The sequence below is a fragment of the Rhea pennata genome, chromosome 4, assembly GCF_028389875.1.
Source record: "Rhea pennata isolate bPtePen1 chromosome 4, bPtePen1.pri, whole genome shotgun sequence".
Taxonomy (NCBI): Eukaryota; Metazoa; Chordata; class Aves; order Rheiformes; family Rheidae; genus Rhea; species Rhea pennata.
Genome location: NC_084666.1, coordinates 10,679,793 through 10,700,923, shown reverse-complemented (window position 1 = coordinate 10,700,923; position 21,131 = coordinate 10,679,793). Strand labels below are relative to the sequence as shown.

At 44.2% G+C, this 21,131-nt stretch overlaps 1 protein-coding gene across 1 annotated transcript in view; it reads right to left on the bottom strand.

The window, feature by feature from the left end:
• The window catches only part of HGFAC (HGF activator), a 43,080-nt gene extending 34,139 nt beyond the window's left edge, over positions 1-8,941 (bottom strand). The window contains exons 1-3 of the mRNA XM_062574495.1: positions 8,873-8,941; positions 7,322-7,376; positions 4,599-4,695 (exon numbers count right to left, since the gene is read on the bottom strand). Coding sequence (XP_062430479.1) covers positions 4,599-4,695; positions 7,322-7,376; positions 8,873-8,938 — 218 coding nt within the window. The 5' untranslated portion in view covers positions 8,939-8,941. The remainder of the gene's footprint in view (positions 1-4,598; positions 4,696-7,321; positions 7,377-8,872) is intronic.
• Positions 8,942-21,131: the final 12,190 nt, after the last annotated feature.

The following is a 21,131-nucleotide window of genomic DNA, read 5'->3' as shown; positions in this document are numbered from 1 at the left end:
GTTTTTCTCAGCGGTGCACTTGTTACGTCATTGCTGGCAAAACGGCCTCAGACTTTAACATTTCATCTGTGCCAGCAATGGTGAAGAAGAATCCAAGGTTTTATAACTTAATTATTGACTTAGCAAAACAACAGTACATTGAGCAGCATGGGAGAGGAGAATGGAAAAAAGACCCTGTATACTTGCACCTAAATGCAGAACTACCTGGATATTCGTCACAAAGAGTTTAAACACATTCTGATCATTAGGAGAAGAAAAACAGTTTATACAAAAAGTAATATGCTTTGAATTCTCACCAGAACAGCTAAATTCTAAGCAAATGGAGAACTCCATCCGTCTCCATCCTCAATGTTCCTTGTCATTAGAGGCCCTGACATTGCTCTTCCACTGGCTTCCTACAGTCCCCTGGCCCTCACACCTGGTGCTCTTCACAACTGATAACCTCATTCCCTATCATCTCACAGTGGCTACAAACACGCTGATCCTCTCCTCTGATGCCAGTCTCCCTCACTGTTGCCTGACATTTTACATATTCATATAATCCTCCTTTATTTCCTGCTATGATTCTCTTACTCCGTGGGAAAATTTTGTAACATCCTAGGAGATACTTCATTATTCTCTTTTCTTTCCTTTTAAAGATCTCTTCTTTGCTGGGAGACCAACCAAAAATGTGATTTATGTCTCTCATAGGATTTTACCTCCAGCAGTCATACTGACCAGTACTGGATTAGTATTTCTTTGGACTATTTCTTTGTGTTTGAGCCTATTCTCTAAATTTGTAAGATTACAAATGTCTTACAAGAGCCTGCCACATAAAATTTTTGATAAAATAATAAAATCCTAATGGAAGAGATATTCAATTAATTACACCAGAGAAGTCTACTACTTGGGACTAATTTAAACAACATTTTAAACTCATGTGTGGTAAACAACAAGGGAATGGAATCAGGAACAGAATGAATCAAAATGGTACATCACAAATTAGGCCTAAATAATAGGCAAAATAAAGAGGGGAAGACTATGATACCCCTTAGCAGCATTTGGGGAGCTTTAAAAATAAAACTTTTTGGAGAGCAACCAAAGCCTCAGGCTGTAGCCAGATAGTTTGAAACAAATGAGCTCCACCATTACACCTGTTACTATCACCATGGTCAAGGACCGTAAGTTCTCTCAGACCTTTTTAGATATTCTCCTGATCAAGAAAGATGGCATGACTATACCTAACACCACCAAAGCAACCACTAATGTCACCACCAGCAGCAAAATCCAGACTCTGAAGCTTGGTCTCTTGTCACTCTGTTGCTCACTCCCAACATGTTCTTTCCTCATCCAGGACTGGCATAAACTAACTTGAAAACAGTTTCCTTCTGCCTTCTGTCAGCTGGCCAAAAATACCTCTTTTGCAATGTTGTTTTCAATCCATGGCCAGAGTATCCAATTTACCTGTTTCCAGAGAGGAGGATAAGATCGTAGCCTTCTTGCACAGCCCTAAGCTCATCCCTGAGATCTGATGCAACAAGCACCCACACATCCAGCACTCTCACGTGGGACAAGACTTCTCTGGAATATAAGTCAACACTTTCAAAGTCAAAGTAGTAGACCGGCCTTGAGCCAACAATCTGCCACCTTGAGGAGGCAGGGTTGAGGAAGCAAGGAGCAGCTTCTCAAATCTCAGCTACCAACCAGTGCTGCCCTTATTGGCATATCTAATGACACAAAACAACTTGCCTTCAACTATGCTTGTCTCTGCTCACTAGAAAATGTGGCTGGGTGAAGCAAATCCTAATATTCTGACTGGGTTCCCAACAAAAGCTACTCAGTAGACCAGCTATGCATAAGGGATATAACTATTTCCCACATAAGACCTGCAAGGTGTGCCAGAGGTGAGGCCGTAGCTACGGGACCAGCTTCACACTGCAGCTAAGCCTAGCTAAGTCACTGGAAGGGGTGCTTGCCCTTCCACCTCTCAGCCCATCAGCCACATGCTCCCACCACTTCCCCTGAGCTGGATCTCAGTGGAAGCCAATTCAATTTGTTGACCTGAAGAAGATTATTCCTTTTAAGAGACTGCTAAATGGGGATTTATCTGTGAAAACAGATCGTAATTAAAGGGAAATACAATGCAGAATACTGTTAAAGGAAATTTATTATTTGCAAAGTGCAATTATTTTGTCTCCTTTCCTGTGTTTTCAATAAACGTTTATAAAAATATAATGTTGTTTGTTGCTGTCAGAATAAGCAGGGGGAGGTTTCTACTGTCAGAACTGTGACAGATATTGAACTATTTAAGCAAGGTCATGTCTGATTGTCTTATTACGCTTATTCCTTTGAACTGGCACAGCAGCTATCCCAAATGATGCAGCCTATCTTATGTTTAGATAGAGACTGCTCTTAGATATTTTTTTGAAAGAGGACTGTCTTTTTACTGGACTTAATACAACAGGATGGTGCACTATGTCTGCGTCATAGCTCGTACTAGAATACGTAGAAATTTAATGCCAGCAGGAGCAGGCTTTGGCCCATAGTATAAAGTACCACCTTTAATAATACAGCCTCAAGACTGAGAACGTAGACTCATTAGGTGCATAATCCAGAGCTCACTGAATTAAATGTGGAAAGATATCTGAAGTGGATATCCTTTGGTATGGATCAGGCACAGAAAGCCACTTATTGCACAGAAAAACCTCAATTTTAAGCCAAGTGTCTAGAAAGCTTTCAACAAACAGAGCAATCCACCATTATCTCCTGGTTTGGTTTCATTGCAATCATCTTCTAAGAGCCAAGTTGCATCCCGCCTACCAGTCTCCATCCTCACTAGCCACTCACGCGTGCGAAGCAGCCAAGTCTTGTCCTCACCTGCCACCCAGCAGGGTCCTCTACGATAAGTTGTTCAGCATCAGTGCAGCACAGCCTCGTGCTGAGTTAGACAAAAATTCCAGGAGCGGGTTCCCCAATTGCTGTTCATACTCATTTCCTAGCATCACCGTGCCTGAAAGTTACACATCGAGTTGCTTATAGCTTATCAAAGAAGAGTGAACACTGGCCAGAAGGTCGGTCACTGGAGTGAAATGGCTTATCAAAAACAGGCAGCTCCAGCTATCCCCCGATCTCCCTACCTGCAGGCGGCCTTTCAAAAATGGGAAGAACAACTGCTACTTGTCCAAGGTCAGCTCTAAAGTGCATGCTAATCCTGGGTCCCATACCTTCACTTGTTTTCCATTGCTGTGTCATAACTGGCCAGAAGAACGCAGAATGTTATGTACTAATAAGAACCATCTTAGACATCACATGAAATTCAGTGGGTACAAAGGTCAAGCTCCTTGTGGCTACAATTCATCAAAAACAGAGTTCAAACTAGAAAGTTGTTCCAGTTCCTTTCCTTTTGTTAAGATATTCTTGTTTCTTTGAGGCTTTTCTTATCTGGTTGCTGTCTGTGGATGTTCAGGAAAACCAGAAGTGGTCTCTGAGGCTGAAGCTCTGTGTCTATTTACATAAGAAACTGTGTGTTATGCTGTTTACATTACCCCAGCACTTTACACTTAAAATAGATGTTCCATCACAGAAACATGATTCAGATCATGGGAAAAAATAGACAATCGAGTCTAAAAAATAAGGCCTCTATCCTGCATGTGCAAGCAAAGCCCATTCTATAAAATGATCTAATTTATCTCTAACAATGCATGTATGTGTTTTTCTGCATCTTATCTGTGCATTATTTTCACATTTCTGGCACCTACACATTACTGGTACCCTGCTTTATTGCCCTTGATTTCTGTTAATACACTCACTAGATGTGTTTGCTTAGGTGTGCCTGCAGAGGGATGTTTGCGTTAGGTAGGTTGGCAAAGTTAGTTCTGTTTATTTGGTGCTTACAGCAATAGGGTTCCCACCTGACTGCCTCTGACCCAAACTGCCTCTAACCCTAAATGTAAGTAAATGAATAATGAATACTTGTAACAGATTCCACATATGTGAAATAACCTTTGCCCAAAATAAGGAGACCTGGCTTTAAGCATATTAGTAGAATAAATCATTACCTGAAGAACAGTAGTAATGCCTCACCTCTTAGTACTGCACTGTCCAAAAGGGAGCTGGAACAAATCTGGACAGAAATTAGAGACAAGGAAAAAAACCCAACTTCCCTCAAAAAAATATGCTGGACTGCGGTACAAAGTGTTCAGCCCACACAAGTCAATTCTTTAAAAGAGTGTAATTTATTTCCAGTGTTTGTATCTCCTCTTTCCTTGAGCAGAGGGGTTCTGTCAGGGGGTTTCAGCATTTCTGCTTATTCTGTAAAATAATATTCTGCAAAATATTCTGACAAATATAACTGGAGTTCCAGTGTGAAGGCCAGGCAAGAGACTTTCCTGCAGTTCTTGAGCTTCAAGCGGCCCTGGAGCCCCCGCTCTGGCGCTCACTCCGCTCCGCGCACGAGTCTCGGTCTGAGGGCCACGGACCCGAGCAGGAGAACTTCACTGCTCCCGCTGGGCGTGGGAACTAGCCCGCATTAATTACCATGGAAACAAGATTAAAGCCCTAAAGCCAAGAATACATTTTTGTTTCAACATTGTCTTCTTTTGTGAGCAATGTTAACTTACCATTTCTTTGGGGAAAACACATTTGATAAACATGAGTGGTAAAACCGTCCACCATAACGAAAAGGAAATTTGCACAAATTCCCGTCCTCTGTAAACACTGAAATACAAGAATAAAAACCTCATCATGCAGCTGAACACCAGCCCATAGCTGTACCTTATATTCTATTAAATTTATAAAACTTTGCATTGAAGATACATAGCTTCAAGTTTTTCAACAGTACTTTGGATTCTGAGTCTTTGCAAATTCTAGTAGGTAAGAAGAGGCCTAGATTCCTGTGCAATGACTAGATCAACAGAGATTAACAGGTTCTGTGGTAGAATAAAAATCTCAGATCATTTCAGTTCAAAGTAAATTGTTATTTTTGGTACATCAAATGTCAGTGATATTCATTAGCTGCCGTTATCATTTCTAATTATATATTATTGCAACAGCATATTAAATTGATTTCTGAAGTAGTATCCTTTTAGGCTCCGTATTACACTATAATGTCAGTTTAAAACAATTAAGGCACCCAACAGTGCAAATTGATATAGAAATAGGGAGGAGAAAGAGGGTTTTAAAGGTTGGGGGATGACAGATAGCTTTGATCGTATCACCTTCCTTTGGGATAAGCAGATCCCTTATAAGTGGAAAGAAATAGATGAGACTGGGCAAGTTGTACATATAAAAAGGGCAAGTTCTGCATTCACCATCTCACTGCTAAAAGTCTAAGGAAGAGCAATGAAAGACTAATGGAAAAAAAAAAGGTCGAGTCTTTTGAATGAAAGAGACCAAGGATTAAGAAAAAAAAACACTTGGTTGGAGGTTACTTAACTTACTAAACTGAAAGCAATCAGTTTTAAGAATCAAGAGCATGAATGTGAAGCCAGCTGCTGCTGCAGGTGGCACACGGGCAATACAACAGGCCTTGCCGCACCCTGAATTTCCATTTCTCTGTTACGAAGCACAGTTGTTACTTGCCCTGGACTTGCCCCTTCGGTTGTGATCCGAGCTCCTGGAAGGTAGGTGTGCTCACACGTGTGACTCTTAGCAATCAGCCACAAGCCCAGACTGGTCACCTCAAAGGCTGCTGAAGCTAGTTATTAGCATTACCATGTATGGAAAAATAACTCAGATTCGGAAACAGTAGTCCAAATCCTCCCCAACCAGTTAGATTTGTGGTCACTTTATCTGCTCTACTTTATCTGCCACTACAAAGCAGCCAGTTCATTTGCTATCACTTTTCAAGCCTAGTTTTCATTGTCTGAACTAATTGGGCAAATATTCAGATATTTACCTTGGCTGCCTCATACCTTAAAAGTGGCTAGAAGAGTTGTGCAAATACATCCATTTAGAAGACATAGTTCATCCCAAAGGTCATCAGAGAGGGTTACAAGCTGTAAAGGCACGTCTAATTCAACACGGGCAAGTGCAGAGTCCTGCACCCAGGGAAAAATAACCCTCGGCACCAGTACAAGCTGGGGGCTGACCTGCTGGAGAGCAGCTCTGCAGAGAAGGACCTGGGAGTGCTGGTGGATGACAAGTTGACCATGAGCCAGCAATGTGCCCTTGTGGCCAAGGCAGCCAAAGGTCTCCTGGGGTGCATTGGGAAGAGTGTTGCCAGCAGGTCGAGGGAGGTGATCCTGCCCCTCTACTCAGCCCTGGGGAGGCCTCATCTCCAGTACTGCGTCCATTCTGGGCTCCCCAGTACAAGAGAGACATGGAGCTCCTGGAGAGAGTCCAGCAGAGGGCTACAAAGATGATCCGAGGGCTGGAGCATCTGCCCTATGGGGAACGACTGCGAGAGCTGGGCCTCTTCAGCCTGGGGAAGAGAAGCCTGAGGGGGGATCTGATCAATGTGTACGAGTACCTGAAGGGAGGGTGTCAAGGGGACGGGGCCAAACTCTTTCCAGTTGTCCCATGTGACAGGACAAGAGGCAACGGGCAGAAATTGAAGCACAGGAAGTTCCGCCTGACCGTGAGGGGGAATTTCTTCCCTGTGAGAGTGACAGAGCACTGGACCAGGTTGCCCAGAGAGGTGGTGGAGTCTCCTTCTCTGCAGATCTTCAAGGCCCGCCTGGATGCAACCCTGTCTAACATGCTCTAGGTGACCCTGCTGGAGCAGGGGGGGGTCAGACTAGGTGACCTCCAGAGGTCCCTCCCAACCTTACTGATTCTGTGATTCTAATGGCCCAATATATGCAATCCACAACAGCAAAAGCACAGGACAGTGAGAATGGTTGGCGATGTCCACGCACAGCATGACTGTCTGCTTTCAAAGGTGCCATCGAAACAAATGCAACAGAGCAATTCATGTGGAGCTCAACTCCTTCGCTCAGAAAGGGCCGGGGCTTCATTGGCTTGATGAAAATTGAACTCATACATCCAAAGAGCTTATATACATTAAAGTTGCAGAGCAGACAGCCTTGATTAAAACAGAGGGAGTTGCCCATTTACAGCCCCATCATCGTATAAGATAACATATGCCACAGCAGCTCAGAAGAAACAAAATTCCATCTGCACCTTCCCATTAATCCATGCCTGAGGGAAAATTACCTTAGGTTCCTGAGCTAATCCCAAATTCCCCTCCACATAGAAAGTAATACTGTCATAACCGGTCCATAATCCTTATTCAAGAATTCATGTTGAAACAAAGACAGCCTTACTACTTGTTTGCACAGCGCAGATACTGACAGGCAGCGTGTTCTTACTGTCGTGAAACCTATTGGATTTGACTTTGTACCTTGTAGGTGAGTGAACTCATGTTTTGAGTCTCTTCGTGCCCCAGATTTGTAGTGCTACAAAGAGAGAGAAAAAAAAAAGAAGAATGTGGGTTGGAGACACAAATTCACTCTGGGAATCACCGTATGTAGAGACAAATGTATGTTCCAGGACTGCCATGAAATGCTGGCTCTCTCTGTTTCTGCAAGGAGCTCATTATTTATGTGTAATTGTAGCTGGGGCACGTTCTGGTGAAAGAGGGTAGATAAACACTGGCGTTTGAGATGTCTCTATTAAAACAGGAAAACCCAGCACAGCACAAAAAACACTGGAGCTCTGCTCCACTCTGTCTTGCTACTAACAGGGGACACCATCTCCTATTTTTCTCTGCAGGAATCATATATATATCCTGGAGCTAGTTCATCATTGCAAATAATAACCCAGAGCTTGGCCTTTCCTGCTGTTTAGCTATATCCCCCAGGGGATTAGCTAAAAAAGCAATCTCTATTTGGATTTACTGATCAGCAGGCGAAGGGCACTAGGCTGAGCTGATTTTAAGCCACAAGAAATAATGAAAAATGGTAATAAAGTGCTGCTGTCACCAAAGGTGCAGACAGCTATACTGTAGTAAAATTAAAATACCACAAAAGCAATCAAGCAAGCCGCAGATCACAAATGTAGAACTGGATGTGGGACATAATAAGTAAGAAATAAGACAGAAGTATTGCTCAGATACATAAGGAGGGCTTGAAGTCTGAGGAAGGAACAATTTCTGTGCTCTACTGTAGCTCTCTCAGCACTTGGCCAGTCTCCAGGGGCTCCAGCCAAGGCTGATCTTTGTCCTAGGTACCAGGAATTTTCTGCTCCAAAGTGCAATGTCTGAGGATATGCTTCTGTATTTCATGTGAATAGTTAGGAGTTTAGCATCATTTAAGCATATCTAGGCTAGTTTTAATCTTGCTAGCAAAGTAAGAATAATCATAGAGCCACACAGCCGTGGGTCCAGGGCGTTAGCTGAGCAGCCCATGGCAGGGCTTAAGCAAACAAGCAGAGCTGAACTCAGCGGTGCTGCAATTGCCACACAGAGACGTACTCGAAAACAAGACGCAAAAAACCCACATGTTCAAAATACTGAAGAACGTGGCATGAAAACAGTAACAGGGGCAGCTGGCTACCTAGGCTAGTATGTTTGGCTACCATACACCAGTAGGGGCTGGTGGGTAGCACTCTTGCCCCATGCTCTTGCAGGTATCTGCTTGTGTCATCACATTTCTCAGATGCACTTTCAAAATATTTCAGTTGTGGTAGTCCCTGCCCCTGTTCTTCCCCTCTGGCAGGGCAGGGATGTGAGTAATTTCTTTAAGCACAGACAACAGTATATATGGGACCAGCAGTGCTACAGGCCCACACTTAGTGCTGCTGTGTGCCTTGATCTAGCTGTCTTGGACTTCTGTGTCCCGCTGGAAGCACTTCTCCTTTTGGTCTGGTCAGCAGCTTTGCTCACTCAACCCCGAAGCAATATCGTTCTGCCAACCAGCATGTAGGGGAGCTCCAAAACAAAGATCTGACTTACCATCCTCGAACAGTCACTGCTCAGAGTCAAAGCCAAGCCAAGAGTGAAGAGAGCACAGGCTTTCATCTTTGCTTTCTTTTTGCAGAGGTTTTCTCTGGCAGAGATAACTTTCCAGGGCTGTACTGAAGCGGGAGGGTGAACAGCAAGGAGCTTTCACGAGGGACTGCAATTTACTTGACTTCAGGGCATTTTGGTTTTCTAAGTAAGCAGAGCTCTTATCCTTGTTAATCATTAATGTCTTTGTGGATAGATGGGAATGCCATTTAGCAAGATACTCTACCTAAACCACAGGGAGTGAAGAATTTACAAAGTGCCCAACACTCTGATGATCACCGGTGAACACCCTTCCTCTCCCCGAACTCAGCAGGCATCTCAGAGCGCCTCCAGAGGACCCCATCCAGTGTTGTTTGCAATCAGAAAGCATTTACCATCCAGACACTTCCCATCTCTTTCCCTTCACTAGCTAATTAAAAGCATGGTAAGTAATAACAAGGAGCTCCAAAGAAGCCCACTCAGGAAATGCATTATATTAATGAATTATATTGCAAAATATGGAACAGATCAATGCCAATATCAGGCGTAAGAATTACTCATTAACAGGTGCTTACCTGCCTGGGAGACACTTATAATAGCAGTCCTTAAGCAGCAGACTAGGAAAATTAGAAAGAAAGAAAGTATATATTAGTCTGACAAAACATTTGGTGTACCAAAAAGCTCCCTTCTGCAGCCATATCTGTCCTTAAGTGCCTGGCTGAGATAGCGACACCGGAGAAGCACTTCTAGTAGGGATGCAGAGTGCACTGCTAGGACTGAGATTTCACCAGTAGAGATTGCTTCGGCCCCACTTCATCCCACAGCCAAAACCCACAGGTCTGGCTGGTCTAACTATGTCTGCACTGGAGGCTGTTGCCAGCCACGATCTGGCAGTCGAGGGCTGCATCTCCTCATACCCAAAATCCACAGAGCCATGACAGCAGGAGTATTGTAGTCCTCCTTGCTGAAGTTCTGCTCTACTGTTTGAAGTTTTAACCAGCGCAGCTAGGGAAGGGGTGGGGGGTGATTTTGTGTTTTAACCCAGCACGGCTATGCAAGTAAGGCCCTGTGGTTCAGCGCAGCTGCCCTGGCACAAGTTTACAACGGTTTATAATGGTTGAAGGGGTTTCTACTGGATGCACTATCCCACTACTACGACTGTCACCACAGTAGTATCTTGACAGCATAGCTATGCAGGTTTAATTTCATCTGCAAAACTTTCCTACTGCCAGCAAGGCTTGGAAAAGCAAAAAACAAGTGAATTTGAAATTGTCTTCCCAAAATTCAGCAGAAAAAAAAAACAAATAGAAAAAAAAAATCTTTGCTTTATGCATTATTTGTTGGCTGAAGATTTGAAATAAATAAAGCTTCACAACAGACTTGAGGAATCAACCTGTCTTCCTTTCTCTCATCTCACAAATGGGAAATAAAAGGTGCAGAGAGTCTGACTGAGCTACCTGGGGACACTTGGCAAAGCTGGAACACAGATTTCCACTTCCTATCCTCATATTTGACTTAGGTGACCAGGCTTCAAACTGAGCATTCCTATACAATGGCCTGTAGACATATGCTTACCGTCCTGGCTCCTCCAAATGGTGTAAAGAGAGAGAAAAAGCCATTAGCTTGCTGCTTCATCCAGACTTCCCCAAAGCTCAGCAGAAAGAGGGGAACAGAGGAATTAAGACCATATGGGGAGGGGAGAAGGGCAACACCTCTTTAAGCTGTGGAAATAGCCTCCTCCACCCACTGCCAGAGCAAAAACCATCCACTTATGGGATCAGAAGCATCATATTCCAGTGGTGATCAAGGCAGGTTGTGGGATAGCTTCTTCACACACCTGAAAGTAAGAAATGTCTCATGAAGTGCTAAGGCTGCTGTAATGAAGACAAGGCACTGAGTAACTAAATGTCACTTTGAAGTTATCCCTGCTTTGCGCAGGTGGTTGCACCAGCTGACCTCCAGATTCTCCACCAACCTCAATTATTTGGCGGTGATGTGGTTCTGCCATTCAGTCCTGATCATGCTGCATGCACTCTCTGTATGTCCATCCCTGGTTGTTCTTCATAGGCATTGAACTACGAGCAAGAATTGCGATGTCCTTCTGGGGAGTAACAATTCTAAATTTTTAGCTAAAGCTAAAAATATGAAAAAGAAAGAAGTAACAACACCAGGAACTGTTTCAGCTGATCCCTGGCACAAAGTAAAGGGGAAAGAAAGCAGTTGCAACAGCTGCTTCCAGGAGCTGCAGGAGAAACCTCACCACATAGTGGGAAATATCCCTGAGTAAGGGCTGAATAACAACTCCACAGTGATTTCCAGCTTCAGATAGATATGAATCATTAAAAATCCCTAACTGCTCTACACCTGCCTGCATTGGTTCAGTAGATGTCTGAACAGGTCTTACTGCCATAAAGAAAAGACAGAATTTGAGATGATCAGTGACAATGATGTGAGCTATCTATAACCAAACCAAATCTGCCTTCATCAAGTTTCTCCTAAAATAAATAAAAATTAAGCAAGCTACGTAATATTTTTTTGGTGGAGGAAATCTTTTATCTCATTGGCAATAAACTGCTCAGAAATATGGAGATTTAGTTTTGATCCTGAATTAGAAACCCCAGAGGGCAGCAAGAGGTTGGGAGTTCATGGGGATGGAGGATGAGGTATTCTGCAGAGGTTTATGTCGTATCAGTGTGACACCTCTGAACACAGGCAGCACAAGTGTGCATGCAAGGGCATCAGGGAGCAAACCTGGAGAAAGAGAGCTGACAAGCACAAGCATCCACAATCGCGTAAGCTGGTCCCATTTAATCCTTTTTCATTTCAATTGCTTTCTAGGTAGAGCAATGCAGCAACACAGGCCTGGGGTTATCTGAGAATGACCCCACCAGCAGGAAGGCACCACGTGAGAAGGGACATCCCTTCTCCTACCGCTCGTGTTCATGCCTGACTCCATGGCCACTCCGTGGAGAACCTGTGGCGATTGCACACAGCTCTAAATGCAGATTGTAATGGGGAAAAAGTGAGCATCACAGAGCTGAAGCCTCTTCCAGTAAGTGGAGCCCTTTTTATTTACTCATGTACACCAGTGCTGCAATCAGCGGCGCTCAGATAGTTTACAGGAATCTCAGCCCAACCTCGTGAACTGACTAATCTGAGGCCAAGGCAGGGGCAGTGCAAACAGTTGCTTCCCCATTATGCAGAGCAGTGAATAAGCCAAAACCAGCAGCAACACTTCCAAAGACTGCCAGGCTGCTCTCACGTTAAGCTATTGCAAGATTGCATGTCCTTAAGATCTCTGAGGAGGCCTGCCGCGAGCGAAATCTCCCTCGCCCTCGGGAGAAGACACTGTTCAGTGTTGCTGCACCTGAAAACCCGCTAGCCTGCTTCTCGCTCCATGAGCACCCGCGTGCGGGGCGCGAGACTCAAAATGAAATGGTCGACTCAAAAGCCAGGCAGAGGAGTGTGTAGAGTTGCTTTCCACACGCAGGTGTTTCTGAAGCCAACGTAGTAACAACAACCAGAGAAACAATGAAAATATGGAGACCATCTCCAGCACCTTTGAGAAATGCTAAGGCATCTAATGTTAGATTTCAGACTTCATTTGATGGCTGTTTCAAATGAGGCTCCATAAAGCACTAAAAGTGCACTTAAGAGAGAAAATCTGAAAACAGGTGATAGAGGGAAGACCTGGCTTTTGGAGGACAGAGTATGCAGCAGCTCTGAGAGCTGAAGCCTGTAATATAGCTCATCCCACCAAGGAAACTGCAAGTAAAATCTACTTCTTGTTTTCTAAGAAACTTCCATCATCCTTCTAAAAATAGGCAAGTTCTGATTCTTTAATTTGCTACACATAATATTGAACATTTCCTATGGAGCACACAATCCAAACGCTTTTAGAGTCAGATCCTGCTACTGCTGAAGTCAACGAATGGTTTCAAAATAAGACTAGGAGATCTTTATCATGTTTGCGGGCTGTAATCCTTTTGTATCAAAGGCTAAAACCCCCAGTCTCAGCAATCACTTTCACTTTATCCTGACATCAGCCGGGAAAATGAAAAGGCAAAAAAACCAGACAATAAAACAGCAGAAAATGGCAGAAGTCCCTGCTGCAGGGGGTATATCACATGCTGATTATGCTGCCTTTTGTATGTTCGCCTTTTTTGTCATTCTCACATTGCAATGATTTTTATCTCTTTAAATTTAACATTAATTAATGAAAGCCAAAGCTGAGGCTCTGAACTCCTTAGTAATAATGAAACAGTATTAAAAGGCATCCTTAATCATTAAATGCTAGTGAAAAGTAAATTAACTGAGTCAGCCATCAATAATTAAATAATAAAATTTAATCTTTTTCTTCAGTTAGTGCACTAGACGTGAATGCAAAAGACAAGCTTAGACCCACACACACATCCATTGGCATTTCTATCTATGCAGGAACTATCATATAGCTGGAGGGAGGTCGTCACATGACTGAAAGTTCATCAGTGTTCTCAATTTTTACATTATTTCCTGACCGATACTTGTGTTTCTGAGAAATCTACCTATTACTCCAAAGCTGAAGAAAAATCGTAACCTCTTCTAATGAGTAACCGATCCCTCGTATATTTTTACAAAGTTCTATGTTTGTTCGGGTAATAAGCCTCTTTTCTTTCAAAGCCAGTTTCTTTTTGCCTTGTGAAGTCAACATATGGCAGCCAGCTAATGGAGCAGGGTTGCCTCCTGAGACGATCTTATTACCAGGCCTTAGTCGACATTATTGTCACAAAGTCCAAACTCGGCTTCCTGGCTGAGAAGGCAACTCCAGGCGACAGGATCGTCAGCAAGATGAACCGGTGTCGGCTCTAGAGCCTCTCATGAACCAGAGGTGTGCTGCATCGAAGATACATTTATAAAGTTTGATGACTGCACGCAACGTGGAGGTAATTGAAAATATGGCTAGTCTGAGAAATACAGCTTCATCTTTTGGGGAAGGCCGGGATGCAGGAGCTCCTGTGCGGCAAAGCTGCTTCCCACGCAGGAGCATGGGCTTCGGGAGAGCTGCGAGGCAGGTGCACAAATCCTCCCCGCTCTCTCTTTTTCCGTTTGGGGGGTCTGGCCAAGCAGTTACCCCATTGCAAACCTTGCTGGAGCTATCAGACACTCAGGCATTGCCTTCATCCCTGTTGGTGAGATCACTCCCATTTTCTGCTCCTGGGAGCGTTTATCAAAACTCACCTGTCCCAGTTACATGATGCAGCTGCCTGCTCACCAAAACAGGGAATAATACACGTGGGTTCCAAGAATTTTTAAAGACAGTCACACTGGGAGTGCTGGAAGGAGCTTTCCCCTTCCCACTAACATCTACTGGGACAGGCAGGGCTTGGTGCAGACCTGCCTCAGGAAAGGTGCCACTTCCGTCCGATCACTCCCACCCAGCAGTCTTCATCGCTGGGCTAGAAGTGAGCCACCACCTCCTCTCTTCTGCCAGGTTTGGCGTGGTGCCTAGAGAAAAGCTGTTGCATCGCTCTTGCTAAAGACACACGCTAGGGAAGAAAGTTGAAATCACTCGCTTGTTTTGTTTATTTTGGCAAGAAAAAAGCAAAGTTTGAGCTCTGATCAAACCAAAAAGCACTCCAGACTGCTAAGTTATTCATATGGACCTTAAATAATGCAGCACCCAAAAGGTATTGGTTTCTACACACCACTTTGCAAATGCAAAAACACCACTGTGTGTCACCTCCCAGTGCGCACACAGGGCAGTCTGAGAGATCCTGGGGAAAAAAAATCTACATCTTTTTAGCTTTCAGGGAGAACAGGACTCCTATTTCATCCTCTCCCACCCCTGACTTTCCTGTTAGTATTCACGGTCCCAAAGACATGCATAACCTCTACAGCACTGTAACAGAAAAAAAATAAATCTTTTCATAAATCATCTTCCCCTCTGCTCGTGGCAGCAAGGCTGGCGAAAGCACAGCTGCGGAAGCCTGGGTTCTGGGCAGCTGTGATCCAGCAAGCACAAATCTGGAGCGGACGCATTTTAGCAGACAATCCTCGGATTGAAAGAAACGCCTTCGTCCAAACGTTTGCTCCTCCTCACTCCTCTCACCTCCCACGTTTCTCCGGCACCGCTTGCATCTCTCCTGGCTTCCCTCACCCTCCAGCTTTCAGTTCTGGGTGTTTTCTGCACCATTCTCCTTTCTCTTTTCTCCAGAGACAGAAACTGCTCTAAAATCTATCATTTTGCTCACGTCACTCCATGTCACTCTACCCAACACTTTCAATCCCCTCCCCCTGCACCCATCTCACTTCTACCCCTCAGAGGTTGCCTCTTTGATCGTGATTTCCCCATGGAATTTCCCATCCCATGCCACTCATTCCACTCTCCAAGCAAAACCTACCTTTAACTAAAAATATCAGATTTTGTGGCTCACAGAGGACTTCTGTATTTGTGTCCTCTCCCTAACCCACTGCTTCTCAGCTTACCTGCTGCAGCAGCAAGCACAGGACCCCAAACACTGTCGCACCTAAAGACAGAGCCTCTCCAATGGCCCGTGCTACAGCAGCCAGCAGCTCTGGCCAACCCCTCCTCCAGCTTCAGCAGTCCTAGGAAGATCATCTGCATTTTGGCAGTTTTGTTCTTCTTCTTCCCCAGAGGTCAGAGCCCTGTTTCATCCATTCACACGCCAGTCTTTCCTGCTAATATTTGCTTTCCCAAAGAGGCATGTAACATACTAATCAATCAGACTGAAAATCTGCAGGCATGACCTGGTATTTATTTTTTACCCATTGACATATGTGGCTTTGTGTTGACGGGCTACAGTATCAGACAATACCCTGCCTTAAATTTTTCTCTTTTTCAGCTAACCACCTTTATGCATGTTGACTTTGCAATGGCTTCATGTTCTCATCTCTGTGAAATCACATTTTTTTTTTTAGCTGCATTCAGCCACCGCAGTTGCAGCTATATATTAAAAGCACCCTGCCTTTACTTGCAGCTGTACTTAGGAATGTTTCATTCATGCATCCAGAAAACATTAGTTCTGATATGAAAATCAAATCGTATAAAAGAAAAAAAATGAATAGCTGAGCTTGAGCTGCAAGAATAAAATCCGATTGTGATTACATCCAGCTAACCACACGTTTGTGGGGGACTGTGGCTTTGCTACAAGATGCTATACGCAGAAATTTCATTTATACAACCCAGACCTGGATTGAGTCACAACAATTAGCCAAGATTTTAGAAGAGGCCTGTTTCGAGCTGATATTACATTCTGTTCGTACACCTAGATGCCGTGACATATCTAAAATACTATGCCTGCAACCAGCCTAGGGTGTGTTTGCATGAAGAGGCTGTTCCTCCTACTGCATGACTAAAAAGTAGACAGCAGGAAACTATATTTTCCAAGGACTTTGATACAAACCTTTATAGCTAACCCTGGCTGAAACAGTAGGCCCATATAGAGAGGCGTACGATTTCTTTTTTAGCCATGTACTCACTGAAAACTGACAAGAAGAGGTGTAGAGGTGCCCACCTTCTACCGCTGCCAACCCGTTTAGGTAACTTCAGCACAGGCTGATTTGCAATTGTTAGGCATGTACATTTTTAGCAGCACTCAAATTCCTGCTATTCCACCCACTTTCTTCATTAGCATATTAGACGCCCCCATTGCTTTAAAACGGTCTATAAGTCAGGCATGTGTGAGGGAAGGTGGCTTCGCTTCGGCAGCTGAAGGCAGCTGAAATCTTCCCTTTCAAAGGGAAGATTTCTCCTGTCTGGCTCAAATCTCCCTTTTCTCCTTTTCTTCCCTTTTCTCTCTTTTCTCCTCCTGTCTCCTCTGCCCATTACCCTTTTTCCCCAACTCCTTCCACTACTTTTCACCTTAGCGTCTCTGCTCAGTCCCTCTGCCTCCGAGCTCTTGTTTCTGAGCGTGATGAATGATACAGCCCCAGCAAGTCCCTCAGACCTCCGGCCCCTACCTTGGGGTAAATTTGGGAGAGCTGGCAAAACAGGAAGAAGAAGAAGTCTTCTTCTGACAAAAAATATGGGCCCTTCATCCCACGCTCCCAAAAATCAGGCAGGCATCCAAGGTGTCCAATGTCCAAGGATGAGGCTGGGGTCTCTCCCAGTGAGCAGCCCTCTCCCTGCTGCACAAGTCCTGACTTCAAAAGCTATTTGTGCACCACTCACTACCTCAGTTTAGCCTCAAGATTGGATTTAGCTTGAATTCCACCACGTGACCAACATGCTGGCTTATTTCTTTCTCTCTCTCTTTTTCCCTCATTTACCTGCAGTGCCACTCCTTGTAATTGCTGCAGAAATGTAATTGCTGCTCCTTGTAATAGCTGCAGAAACAATCCGAGCTGTCATCGACATTATTATTCATACATCAGGAGAAACTGGCAGCTCACATTCACCCCACCTGACTTCATGGATCTACTGCAGATGTATTTACATCCGAGCTAGGTGTCTAGGCTCCCAGTATAGTCAGTGGACACCAAGATTTTAAGGCAGAAGTCATCTGTCCAAATGGATCAGCTCTAGGATGAAATAAATTATTCCTTATACTCCATTGACAGTATTAACTGTATCTCTAATGATATTTGTATCCTGAAAAGCTGTGTCTACATATAAAGACAGATATTGAGTAGTTTTACCTAAATTTAGGCAAGAGGGCACCGATCAGGGGTCTCTTAAGAGCAAAATAAAGGCTCAGAAGGACTTCCAGGTCAGCTCTGTTATGTCTATTTTGAATTAAACAGACTTACTTTATGTCTCACGAGACCCAATCCTGCAGTTCCTCAGCAAGGCAAATGAAATCTTACGGCACTGCAGAGCGAGTCCTTTCATGATACAACACATGGCAGAGGTTAGTTACATGTTTTTGCATCAAATGGCAGAAATCTCAAACTTTTTCTGTATATCTGTCCCTTTGCTCACAAGAGCACAAAATAAATAAACAAGAGAATCAGCTTTCTCTAGGAGACTGATATATTCTAGACCAGTAACACTTGCTTCTTCTCAAAGACTTCTCAAAGACTCAAAACATTAAGAAAGGCCTCTGAGATACAGATTGGTGGGTCCTACCAGAGCAGATTCAAGATATTTAAGAATACTCTTCCTGGACATGGACTGCATGGTCTTTTCCAGTGAAGCAGATGAGCGGTGTTTACAGTGTTTGCCACGAGGCTTGATGCAGGCTATAGGCCTGCTATAGGATTGCTCTCGTGGTTTTACAGCTCTGTATTCCCGTGGGGATGGGATTCAGCATAGCAGTGTCAGCATAGACCTGGAAAAGCTACATGTCATCCCAGCCCTACCAGTCATTTCCTATTAGTACTTCAGATTTCTGTGCACCTCCTTTCTCTGGCGCTGAGCACCAGAAGCACAAGTGGGCAGGATGGCAAACGAGAAGGAAGGGGATCATTCCAGGACCATCATGTCACTGCTTGAAGTTAGTGTACACAGATATCCCCTGGGCCTCCAGTTCGCTCCACTCTTGCTCTCTGGTAGATGGAGCGTTTCTGGTTTGTAGCAGCGCCTGCTGCAAGGCAGAGCAGTTTTGATGCACTGTTAGCCAAGCCTCCAAGAACATGCAGAAGAGCAGCTGGAGGAGAATTACCCTATACCTGGAAAACATTCAGCTACTGTCTTTCTTCAGGTTTGCAATCCCTTTGCATTGCTGGAATGGAGCAAAAGGAATTAATTAAAGGCTAAAAATCTAACCCACTATTATTAAATTCCAGAAGATGAGCTATCTTTAAAGTATATAAACAGTTAGCAAAAAATTCCTTTTAAAGGAATTTATTTGTGTAAGCTAGGTTTAAAAAGATTTCTGTATGAAATCCAATAAAATGCAGGCCATTTTCATATTGCCTTCCCCCCCCCCTTAAAACTGTGATGTAACATCTGTGCTAGGTTCAAATGGCAGGAGGCTACCAGGAGCTGAGCCCTGAAAATGAGAAAAAAAACAAGGGCAAACGCTGCGACTGCCTGCAAGAGAGCCACTGCTTCGCCCTTTATGCCAGGGCCTGGTTCAGGCAAACTCTGTTGCGAACAAAGAGTGGGATAAAATACTCCCCTTTTAAAATATATCAACTTCAGTTCACATATAATGCATTTTGTAATAGACTTGTTCTTTGTGAATAACTGAACATATTTTTTTCTACTGTATTGCACTGTATTTCTACTGTATATGTCAGTGAAATAGTATCAGCTCCAGTGTATAAATTATTTAATTACTACATATACGATTAACATTTTAAATGGATTTGACACACTTGTGATTCTATACACATCCTTGTGGGGTGCAGGATTTCTCAACGCCTTGGGGAGACAAAGCAAGAGAAATTAATTAATTCAATGCGCATTTTCATATTACGACTTCATTGTATAGATGTTTAAAATCAAAACCACAAATAAAACAAGAACACAGATCAAATTCAGTGCAGCCGTGGTTTTAGACGGTGCAACAGGGTGATCACGTAGGAGGAGAAAACAAAAATAGCTTTATATCCTTATCTTCCACACAAACAGTTCAGAAAACACGTTGGTACATGTGTAAGGTGTATTGGGTTTGCGAACATTTTGAGTAACGTGGGCGAGATTTGCGGACACCCGGTCGTGCAGCACTTCAGAGCAGACAAGGGCTTCCCGAAATGACTACAAGCAACCAGCCTAAAAATAAGATAATAAGTGGGTCTAAAAGAAGTGTGTCGACAGCAAGGAAATATTTTAGTAAAATCAACAAAGGTTTCTGCTGTGTTTTAGTTGGCATCGGACCATATGGTTCGCAGGTCTGTCCGTTGCTCAGCACCCCGGCTCCGCGGTGCAAGCTTCAAACGGTGTTGCAAGAGCGGAGGCAGAGGCAGGTATTTGCGTGTGCCGCTCGGTTTTGCTGCGGGGAGAACATGCTCCCGCTCCTCAGGGCCACCCCGCCGCCGCGCCGGTGTGCCACCATCTCACAGCTCCTGGAAACCGGCCTCCTGGGGCCGGAGAGGGGCCAGCTCTGAACACAGCGCCCCGGCCCACGGCCGAGGGCGAGGAGGACTGGCTTGCGCCTGCAACGGTGTTGGCTCCTCACGCGTCTCGATAAGGACCTGCCGCTGGGCTGTGGCCGTTGCCTGACCGAGGCCCTTGGAAAGTTTTCAGAACCTCTGAGGACTTTTGAGAAGATGCTGTATTCGCTATCCACATCCGTATATCCTCTGCGTGCCAGAGATGCTTGGCATGACCAGGAGCACCAACGCGGAGAAGCGCTACAGGCAAGAACTTCCGTTTTGTGGGGAAAATCAGGCAACCTCTGAAAAATCAGAATAGACTCGTAAACCGTGATTACCTCTGTGCCAATAACGCAAGGAGGCAAGCGGCTGAGCCGGCAAGAGGAGGAGGAATAAACCAATGAGCTCCACAGCAAAGCCAAGAAAATAGACCAAAACTTTCAGGTAAGAAAATTAGGGACTCACCATCTTTGGAAAAAACCAAAGAGCCCCCAGAAGACTTTCAGGGGCGTGAAAAAGTACTCGATAGAGCCAGGTATCGGCTCCTTCCCGCAGAGCAGTAAATCTCTGCAGTCTCTTTGCAGAGCCTGTTTATGTGCCTTCGTAAAACATTGGGTTATTTGTCAGGCAATCCCCAAGAGCTAAACTGCGTGGTGGTTTATTTTGCCTGTGTGTTATACCACAAATCTGTTGACAAGGCACCCGGGGGGGTCCCTTTGAAAGCTGGCTTACCTGCATTTCTTGTATTCTTCATGGAGCCTGTAAAAGAAGAGTTACTGTTGCTGAAACTATGAGGCTGAAACTACTATTTGAAAATCAGATACCATGACAACGAATGAAAGATGAGAAAATCGGTACAGTAAATAAGATTTAAAATGCTGCAGTATTTTCTAAGCTGGAATTATCAGTTTTTACAGTTTCAGGTTCAGGTGCTTGATATATCATTTCAGTGGAGCTCTCTCATCCGTATAAGAGGACCGGAAGACCAAATTCTCCTTTCGTGTATCATTGTGGGACTGGGGAAACATAAGAGCAACTCTCCATACCAGAGGAGTTTCAATGGAGAAAAGCCGGCAAAAGCAGAAGAGCAACAGGGCCACACGCGCTCTGATTGCCTCTGGGAGCTAACCGGCAAGATGAAGGGTTAAGCTATCAAGCAGTGCTGCAATCAACCTGCTTTTTTTAATTGCTAATAGATTTCATTAGTAGTGGAAATTACAGTATAATGAGGCAACTTAAAATCATA